At 36.3% G+C, this 10871-nt stretch overlaps 1 protein-coding gene across 1 annotated transcript; it reads left to right on the forward strand.

Annotated features, from left to right (window-relative positions):
- Positions 1-1049: 1049 nt before the first annotated feature.
- Positions 1050-10265, forward strand: tomm70a (translocase of outer mitochondrial membrane 70 homolog A). Its single transcript, XM_079884949.1, has 12 exons — positions 1050-1365; positions 3995-4168; positions 4255-4381; positions 4976-5085; positions 5188-5336; positions 5630-5837; positions 7778-7912; positions 8234-8341; positions 8559-8675; positions 8783-8880; positions 8962-9084; positions 9343-10265. The coding sequence occupies exons 1-12, from the start codon at positions 1129-1131 to the stop codon at positions 9494-9496; spliced, it is 1740 nt and encodes a 579-aa protein (XP_079741075.1). The 5' UTR covers positions 1050-1128; the 3' UTR covers positions 9497-10265.
- The last annotated feature ends 606 nt before the right edge of the window (positions 10266-10871 follow it).

The following is a 10871-nucleotide window of genomic DNA, read 5'->3' on the forward strand; positions in this document are numbered from 1 at the left end:
TGCCTAGCAAAAGTGGGCAGTGAATGAATCTTTGTCTCCAACCAATAAGACAGAAAATATTTGAAAACACACAAGAAAAAAAAAGAAAAGAAGATGATCAGTTGTCTATGTCAACTTGAAGAAGATTTAAAATGAATAAAAAGAAGATTTCTTATTATGAAAATCAGCTGTCATCCCAAAACTTTTTTTTTCAAATGGAAATTAAATAATCCTTCTCTTTCTACTATTAATATATGGACTGGCATTAATAAGTTTCTGTTACCTAACAAGTGGACAGAGCTTCACTTTAAAATACATAATTACTCTCCCTGGGCTGTTACTCTCTTCTTTCTAAGTTTAAGTTAGACATCTCTTCACAGTGCACATTCTGTAACTCTAATCTTGAAACAATTCCACTTTTATTTTTATTTTTATGTGATTATGCAAAGGAGTTCTGGAAAGAAGTAGCCTGGCTTATTTTCTCTGCTTATTACAAACTTTTTACTTTTGAGATTATGAATGTTTTTGATTTGGGACTCCGGGTCAAAGGAGATGGATGACAGATTAAAACTGCTAACTTTATGTGGCGAGTTTCATCTTCATAAATGTAAAGTCACTGATTCTAAGCCCAATTTTAGGCTTTTTTGTATTGATTTAAAGTTATTCTATGAGTCTCTTTGTTTATCAGCTAACAAGAAATCCGCTAAAACTGCTCTGTTGCTCAAAGAAATTATGGTTTCATAAGTTACCTCATGATTTCCTGAAGATGACAATTTTTAATTTTTTTCTTCTCATGTTATTTATTTCTATTTATTTGTATTCATTTATTAAATGTTTAGTTTCTATTTAAATGTTTTGTGAATGATTAATAATAATAAAAAAGTAGACTATCTCTTACTGTATGTACTTTACTGCCTTTCTTTACCTTGGGTTTCTTATCCTGTTTTTCGTGTGATACATGTATCCCCAGTGTTCTTTGTTCAAAAAAAAAAAAAAAAAAAAAAAAAAAAGAAGAACATTGCGGATAACAATCAGTACAGTCCTCCAGTATCCCATGATACCACCTGCTCAGCGCGGTGACCTCCCAAGTAGGTTCTGTAAAGGAAGTGAGTGTGTGAGTTTGCGCGTTAGCTGAGTGCTGCTGCGTGGATGATGGCTGCGTCGAAGCCCGTAGAGCCTCAGTCCGGGAGTGGGCTCCCCCGCTGGCAGCTGGCACTCCTAGTAGGGACACCGATCGTCCTAGGCGTCGGGGCTGTTTACCTGTGGAACCGAAGTCGCAGCAAGGGAAAGCAAGGGAAAAAGAATGGAGAGAGGAAAACTCCCGAAGGAAGCGCTAGCCCTGTCCAGGGCCAGCACGGAGCGACTAACCCAGAGCTGGAGAACATGGTAATGTCCCCAATTCTAAAGCCTAACAGTTCTTTTTCTCTTAATAGACAACATTTATATATGTGGACCTGTCATTTTGCCCGTATATATTTTCTTGACACCCTAACATTACTGCTCTCCCTGTCAAGGACACCCGCTTGACAAACTAGCCCGTCTTAGCGAATGTGCAATAGCCAGCTAGCTTCCAAACGTGAGCTCATATACAACATCTGTGATCAAAATCTGTTCAGTCTGGCTACTAGGGTAGTCAAATGCCCTTGGTTTAATAACCCTGATGCAGAATATATATTGATCATACGCCTAAAGGTCGCGGTTTTATATGAAATTCTGGTGGTGTGTGCTGTATGCGAGGGCGGGGAGATGGTCAAACTGAGGCAAGCCACATGTGACAGTTTCCTTGTTAACTATTAGTCTTTTATCTGTTACTTTTATTGCACTTTGTGTTGACAGCGTCGCCTAAAGTTTAACAACATTTAAAACGTAAAAATGTTGTCGAACATGGACCTGTGCTTAGATCATAAGGTATAGTATTCGTTCAGTTACATGGTCAGGGTCGAGCTCTGGAGTCCATCTCTGTTCGCAAGAAGAAAAAACATAATGGTGTTTGATTTGTGAGTGGACTGTTTGACTCTTTTTTTTTTTTTTTTTTGTTGTCAAACTAGTGTTTAATCATACTGCATATCAGTGTGATTAAACATTCTTATCCAGTAATCTCGAATGACTGGAAAGGTCATGGAAAGTCATTAGTCAAAAGTGTGGGAACCCTGGGTTACCTCTAATGACACATGCATGAATTACACACAGAAATGTATGCATTTAGCAATATTGAATATGACTGGGCCAGTGGACAGCTATGTTACATATATGTTAACATCTATGGTTGTTACAGCTATGAAACATATATGTTATATTTATGTGCATGGTAAGAGTTATATATAATACTACATGAACTGTGATACAGCAGCTGCATTTATAGGGGTCCTATTATGCCATTTTACGAAGTCTTGATTTTATTTTTGGGGTGTACTAGAATAGGGTTTCTTGCCTGGTTGTTCAAAAATCGCATTATTTTTCTCATATTTTACATTATTGCAGCACCTCTCTTCCCAGTCTGTCTCAAATCCCCTCTTTAGTTTCTGTTTCGATAAAGCCCCTCCTTCAGAAATACGAAATGTGCTCTGATTGGTTTGATGGCCCTGTGTGTTGTGATTGGCACCACTTATAGCGTGTTCCGGAAATGCCACACCCCTTTTTGCTAATGTTTGTAGGTTTATTTAAATGACTGACATTGTGACTTAAGATCTGGAAGAAGCTTGTTGTAGTTCTTAAAGTCTTTTCTGTAAAAAAGAGAATATCTCCGTTTGGAGTGGACTTTGAACTACTTTGTAACCTTGTACAGATCTTTTCTCTCAAACCGCAGCTGAAAAAACATAATAGCACCCATTTAATCTATTAGAGGCTTGCTCTGACGAACAAGATCAAATAAGTAGAGCATGTGTCTCCAGCTTCCAGCCCTCATCCCAACAAATGTAGCAAAATTAACTTGGTATCATAATACATGAAATTCAGAGACCTCTATTTATTATACTCTCAGATTAATAGATGCAGGGCTCTTTCAGTATATGTCAGTTCATTTTTCTATAGTTTAAGGACGTTTTGGCTGGACGCTTTGCTGTTAGAATGTTTAGGAACTTGTGAAAACTTTGAAAACTTAGAGCTATTTAAATATAATATTATATAATAATAAATATTTAATAGTTGCTTTACGTAAAAAATATTGAACCCACAGCACATACTATCATGTTGTTCTTCCATCAACATATACTTTGCAATCTGGGAATGCATATAGGTTACTCATTCTGAATAGGAAGCTCACCTCTCTGTTTGTAAGATCTGAGGATTAGACAGACAGACAGACGTGGAGTGGGGGATTTGTCCAGGGCTAGACAGGGGGAGGAGTCTTATCCAGAGATTTGGATTTTTATGCAATTTTTGGAGGGTTATATGTAGACATGTGATATGTGGAGGGTTAAGGTGAAATGGTTGTAAGGTTTCATTTTCATTTAGGCCTATATAGGAACTACAGGATCATCAACATGGAAAAAAATAGTTAGTGCTTTCATTTGTAGATTAGGAAAAGACATGCTTTAGATGCACACAGAATTATCATGTAAAGCTGACTGTTGCAATACCTGCTAATCTCAGTGGCGTCTTTAACATTGACTGAGCTTATGGCACAGAACTTGGCAAACACAATTAAGTGAATTTTTATATGTTGGTCTGTTTGCTGATGTGACGTCATCATGTCAGATTTGAGAACTTCTTGTATGTAGCATGCCTTCTGAAAAATGAATTGCATCTTTTTGTTTAACCAGCATATACAGTTTTCACATTTTCTAATGACAGTGGCATACATTTGTGTGGGAAGTTACTATGTATGTCAATTGAAAAGTGCTCTAATTAATTTTGGTTCTGGATTAAATGAAAAAGCTTTTTCACAAAGTATTTCACTACCACTAGAGCAGATCATATTACACTATGATAGATCATGCAGCTTTGTTCTTATCATATGTTCTATTCATCATGCAATCTTAATAGTTTTATTTAAAATAATTGTCTGCCCATCCAGAGTCCCCTTGACAGAGCACAATCTGCCAAGAATAAGGGCAACAAATACTTCAAGGCTGGCAAATATGAGCAGGCCATCCAGTGCTACACAGAAGCCATCAGCCTGTGTCCCAAAGAACAGAAAGCAGATCTGTCCACCTTCTACCAGAATAGAGCTGCAGCCTACGAGCAACAGGTTTGTCTGTCAGATCATCATTTGTAGCATCATCACAAAGTGTTACATGTCTGAACGATTGCTTTTTGTTCATTTTTGTGTTTCAGATGAAATGGACAGAAGTGATACAGGATTGCTCTCAGGCAGTCGAGCTGAATCCTTGCTATGTAAAAGCCCTTTTTAGGCGTGCCAAAGCACTGGAAAAACTGGATAATAAGAGGGAATGCCTAGAAGGTTAGCGTTATTTCTGGTTTGATTTTAATTGTGTTTCTGTTGTTTATTTTTAATTTAAGTCATATATGATGTGTTTCAACCTTTTATATTTTTAGGTTGTTTTTAAGCACCTTATGTTTCTAAACAACCTGTTCTCACAATCACTGATATTGGTCATTAAATCAAGTTGTCATTAATTACCATCAATTGTTTTAATTCAAAAAGAACTTCCTTGAGTGCATTTACATGCACCTTCATAATGCGATTTAAACTTTACCTCATCTAAACGCAATACTTCATTCAAACTAATGCAATTAAGTCTGTAATCGTAGTAACCATATTCACATTAAATTATGAGGCCGGTAACATGCATACTGTATGCCTATATGTGTGTGGTATAACCATACTTATTTGCGAATAATCAGAATAATAAAAATTGCAGTGAAGAGGTCTGCTCGTGTCATGTAAACATCTTACTGCGATTAAGACTGCGAATTTTTTTTATTTTTAGAAATAATCACATTATTGGTGCACATGTAAACATAGTCATTGACTACATTCTATTCTCTGGCATAACATGTGTTTCAGTCCCAAATATGTTTCTACTTTTTGTAGATGTGACAGCAGTATGTATTCTGGAGGTTTTCCAGAACCAGCAGAGTATGCTACTCGCAGACAAGGTGCTGAAACAGCTGGGAAAAGAAAAGGCCAAAGAGAAATACAAGGTGAGAATGTGATGGAAAGGTACAGATCTCAGACTTGAATGTAAACTGTATTACATATTTATAGAATCTACCTTATTTTTATTTATTTTCTGCTTTTCTCAGAACCGGGAGCCTCTTATGCCATCTCCTCAGTTTATCAAGTCCTACTTCAGCTCCTTTACTGATGACATCATTTCACAGCCCCTACAGAAAGGCGAAAAGAAGGATGAGGATAAAGACAAAGAGGGTGAGGCTTCAGAGGTCACAGGAAGGTGAGAGCTGAGGGTGTTCTATTTTGCCAATACACACTGAGATTTGTACATTTACTGTTTGTGCTTTTGTTTTGTTGCTTTTAAACCCTAAATGTTTAGAGTGTCTTTATTATAATACAGTCACAACTAAGTATAAGTCACTGTCATTCACTTTACTCAGTATAAACTTTCTATTTCTATAATAAAAAAATAAAAAAATGCTGTACTGCTAATGTATAATAGTTTTTTTTTTTTTTTTGTTCCACATTTGAATCAAAATCATTTCCTAAATTAAAAAAGAAATGTTTCCTCAGCTCAGGCTACCTAAAGGCTAAGCAGTATATGGAGGAGGAGAACTACGATAAGATCATCAGTGAGTGCACAAAGGAGATTGAGTCTGGAGGCAGGTACACAGCTGAAGCTCTTCTGCTGAGAGCCACCTTCTACCTGCTGATTGGCAACGCTATGGCTGCACAGCCTGACCTGGACCGTGTCATTAACATGGAGAATGCCAGTATCAAGGTAACAGATTATAGCAAGGATGTAATTTTTCTGTATGACTCACAAATTGTGTAAATCTGTGAAAAACAGACTCCCGTCCGCTAAAAAGTATAAATAGATTTTTTTCTGTACCTCCATGAAATACTTTCAAGCTAGCCTACATGTCGCCACAACCTACACATCAGCATTAATGCTCCCGATAAATTATTTGTTATTAAAGCATTAACATTCACAAACCACTGTTAATTTAACATGAAAGTTAAATAATTTCTAATAATTTCTAAAAAGCTGACATCTCAGTTCATCGCGATCTCACAAATCTCTGTTATTATCAATGAAGCTGACAGCATGCAGAATTCAGTGCTGAACAAAAAGTCAAGAAATCAACGCGTGTGTCTGTGATTGTCTACATTGTTCAATGCTGCAAATATGTTATAAATAGAAACTCTGGCCTGTAAATCGTTTCCATTTTGTTTTAGTTGTTCTTGTTGCTTTTGTAAAACAGATCAATAACAATTTATTAGTTTTAAGAGGTTTTATTTATAGATATTTCTATTTTGCGGGAGTCCCGCAAATCGTTTTATTCTCCTGCAACCCTCACACACACACGAGTACCCTAACGCGCCCTGTTAACGACTATGTTATGTTGGGTCCCCTGGTAGTCCTGTGGGAGTGCAGGTCTATACTTCTAACAGCGCTGCACGAGATCTGCGCCATCTGCTGGACACTATTAGCATGTTAGCTAGGGTTCAAAACCCAAATACGAGTTAAAGTTGGCTTTGAAACCGTGTTATTTGCCAGTTGCCCGATCATCAAATCACAACGGTTGTGATGTAGTTATATAAATATATAGTCTGATGCACTGCATGCTTCAGAGTACTGTAACAGCACTCTGTTTTCTAGTTCACAAATGTTACTCTGAAAGGTTTGAGTCGCTTATAATTTGCATTTGGGAATGCAATGTTCATTATGAGAATTGTTTAGAAATCTGTTGTTGTCAACAAAGAGAAGCAATAAGGTGTCCCTGTAGTTTTATGCTAAAAATAAAAGATCAATGGTTTAACATTTGAAAGCAAAGAAATTAAGACAGCCATAAATGTTAGTATTGTAATTTTACTGTTGTTCTGTAAAATAAAATAATAATAATAATTATTAACTTTATTATTATTATTATTATTATTATTAATAATAATAACAATTCCATTATTACTTTTATTATAACATATTGTATTATAATGTATTATATTGTTATCATGATTATTAAATACTCATTTCTTTTTTTTAAGGACAATTCTTTGTATTTTTGCAAAATATATATATATAATATATAATATATAATATGAATTGCCTGGGGGGCCAGGTTTTCTTTTTTTTTTTGTCTTTAGCTGGTCACATGCCTACAAGAGTTCAGATGCCTTCTCTTACTGCCATTTTTATCAGTTACCAAATTACAGATTAAATGTATATTTAAAATGAATATACTATGTATAATCAGATTTACCTGTCTCTACCTATCCTGCAACATCTGTAGGTTTATATCTTATAACCTCAAAAAATGATCAAAGATTAAAACATTTTGTTGACATTTACATTAAGGGAATTTGTAGTATGTCTTTGTAACAAGGTTTGTGTTCAGGGAAGGAGGAGGTGGGAACCGGCGAATGTTCAATATACACTTTAATGTCCAAAATAAACCCTTCAAAACGAAAGTAAAGCGGCAACCCCCCACGGACGACTGCCCGTACAAACTTAATCAAAACAACGTAAAGATCAGGCCTGATCCTCTTTCGTCCTTCACTGTCTTCTCTCCTCCTTTTATGATTCCGGAGCTCCTCCGCGGGGCGCAGGTGACGCTCATTATCACTTGCGCCACCAGCCTCGCTCTGTTCCCACAGCTCTCGCCCTGCTTGTCTCTCTTCTTGATCCTATTAGTGTTAATGCATCTTTGTGATGTGTTTCAGTTGCGTGCTAATGCGCTCATTAAACGTGGAAGCATGTACATGCAGCAGCAGCAGCCCCAGCACTCCACGCAGGATTTCAACATGGCTGCAGAAATTGACCCCCGTAATGCTGATGTCTACCATCACAGGGGACAGGTATGACAACGTCACATACATGTTGGAATTTTCACCTAAAGTGCTGTTCTAGTGGGAGCCAGCGTTAGAACTTTAAACTTGATTCTGGCCCCAACTGGGAGCCAGTGGAGTGAGATGAGGGGTGTGACGTGGGTTCTCTTAGGCTTAAATGGAATTTCATTGACGTCCATTTACTTAAGTTCTTGCGTACAATTTTCTTTTTTCTGCAACATTCCCTTACAACTGTGTTAGGAACCACAATTAGCAACATTCCCCAACAATTAACAGCAACAAACTTTATGTACTATGGATAACCAATTTGGGAATATTTTCACTTCTCAGTTGAAGATTCTGCTGGACCAGGTGGAGGACGCTGTGGGAGATTTTGATGAGTGTATAAAACTTCGACCAGACTCTGCACTCGCCCAGGCCCAGAAGTGCTTTGCATTGGTAAGTACCAGAAGTGGGTACTGTTTACACATTAAATCCTGTGCTCTGGCACTGTTTGTGGTGACATTTGAATGCGATGATGAATGGTATCATGATAAATGACTTTATGGGTGTTGTGTACTGCTGTTGACTTTCAACCAGAACAATCTAATATGAGAAATTCTTAATTTTACTGTAAAAGTGGTATAAACTTAATTGCCTTTTGTTTGTCTTGTAGTACCGACAGGCATACACTGGAAACAACCCATCCCAGGTTCAGAAAGCCATGGATGGCTTTGAGGATGTCATTAGGAGGTTTCCAAAGTGTGCTGAGGGCTATGCTTTGTATGCACAGGTACTTTTCACCTTGATGGCATAAAACCATAAAATTGTATTTGATCAGAGTTTACTTCATATCTTTAATTATAATGTTTTGTCTTTTTTTTTTTACTTTTGTGATAGGCACTAACTGACCAGCAACAGTTTGGTAAGGCTGACGAAATGTATGATAAATGTATTGAACTAGAACCTGACAACGCCACAACATATGTCCACAAAGGGTTAGTTTTATCCTTTTTTTATATGTTAATCTATCTAAGTTCAACAAAGAAAATACTTATCAGTTGTGTTTCTGTTTGCAGTCTGTTGCAGCTTCAATGGAAACAAGATTTGGAAATGGGTCTTGAACTCATTAGCAAAGCCATTGAAATTGACAATAAATGCGACTTTGCTTATGAAACTATGGGAACCATTGAAGTCCAAAGGTTTGTGATGCCCAAATTGTTACATTGCCCCCCCCTCCCAAAAAAATATTCCTAATTTGTGGGTCATTGATTATATTGAAAAGTTTGTGTAAAAGTTGATGTGACTATTACAGCCTTATTACAGGGTTGTAACCTTGTAATAAATAAGGTTTTGACACCAGATTTTTCAGATACCTGAGGAATTTTACAATTCTCAATTCCACTTTCAGTCCTTCTTGTTATAGTCCCTTTAAAAATATGTATTTTTTTTTCCCACAGAGGCAATCTGGATAAGGCTATAGACATGTTCAACAAGGCCATCAACCTGGCCAAGTCAGAGATGGAGATGGCCCATCTTTACTCCCTCTGTGATGCTGCTTATGCCCAGACGGAGGTGGCCAAGAAGTACGGGCTCAAGCCTCCCACGCTATAACTCTTGCTTCCTTTGTTCACTCTCTACTGCCGGGCCAGAGTACACATCTCATAAGTTTGATTTTTTTTTTTTTTTTTTTTTACTTCATCATTAACATGATCATTGTCAATGAAAAGAAAGACCGAACATGTTCTGCTGTCACGTGTTTACACCAATTTTGAGGACTGGAAGGTGGAGGAGCAGCAAAAGGAAACGAGAATGCAAAAAACAAGCTTGTGAAAAAGACTGATGGCTGCTCTGTTAAAGATAAAATTATCATTGTTCAAATCCTCCCTCATTGAGTATGGCTATATTATTACTTACAAACAGCACTCATTTGTTCATGTTCAGCCTCCCCTGCCAATTGGTAATTATGTCTTTCTCCTTTTTTTTTTTTTTTTTTTCCTCTCCAAAACACCAGATTCACTACGTTAAATCAGTGTATACCATCAGCAGGACTGCGTTATGTATTCATGGTTTGATACTGTAATGTGCGTAAGCTTTGTCCTTTCACTGTCACATCCTAGCAATCTTATTTGCGTTCTTTGTTGTATGGGAAATGCAGGATTAAAATTTTAGTTGAGATGTGTTTGTTTTAAATCTGTATGTTCTGATGCGTCACTGCTGTGATTACACTGTGTTTGCAAGATGGGGATTATATCAAGGAAAAGTTTGAAATTTGAAATTCATTTTTGTTTTTTTTATCTTGAATTTTGGGATTTTTTTTTAAACATATATATTTTCTGTGCAGAAATGAGATTTCTCTTTAAAAAAAAAACACGTAAAGTAACATCCTAAAGATAATATTCTTCTGACACAAAATAGAGGCAAATTACACATTATTTAATGTATAAGATAATATAACTAAAGTAATTTAAAACCCTCTTAGCCCTGTATAAGAAGTTTGCTCTGAAATCACCTTTCCCATCTTATTAAACTGAGGCACTAAAATGTTAAATGTTTAAAACAAAGCTGTGAGAAATGTAATGTTGCATTTTTGTGCAAAAACAAGAATGAACCTAGATACATTATGAAGCGCCAAAATTACATTCCTCTCATTTTATTTTTAAAACTGCACATATCTGATTTTATTTGTTTAATTCCTCTGTGAAATAAAAATGTCATTGAGGGGTATTTTTGAAGAATGGCTCATTCTTGAAAAATATCAATGCGAAAACAAACACCATACATTTAGCAACTAAGTTCCCCCTCCCTAGACTTTTGTTTAAATTTTACATTAATTTGTAAAAATCTTGGAATATTGAGGTACTTTTAAAGTATGGCATGCCCTTAATTACATATAGTATATTTGTGTCTGCGGGGAGAATTTTATAGAAATGTTATATATATATATATATATATATATATATATAAATAAAATGAAACATTCACAGTT

This window comes from Squalius cephalus, assembly GCF_949319135.1.
Source record: "Squalius cephalus genome assembly, chromosome: 10".
NCBI lineage: Eukaryota > Metazoa > Chordata > Actinopteri > Cypriniformes > Leuciscidae > Squalius > Squalius cephalus.

Coding starts and splice junctions, on each gene's coding strand:
- tomm70a (XM_079884949.1), top strand. CDS start 1,129: ATGATGGCTGCGTCGAAGCCCGTAGAGCCTCAGTCCGGGAGTGGGCTC. Junction 4,169..4,254: donor CTGCAGCCTACGAGCAACAG/GTTTGTCTGTCA, acceptor TTTGTGTTTCAG/ATGAAATGGACAGAAGTGAT. Junction 5,337..5,629: donor GCTTCAGAGGTCACAGGAAG/GTGAGAGCTGAG, acceptor ATGTTTCCTCAG/CTCAGGCTACCTAAAGGCTA.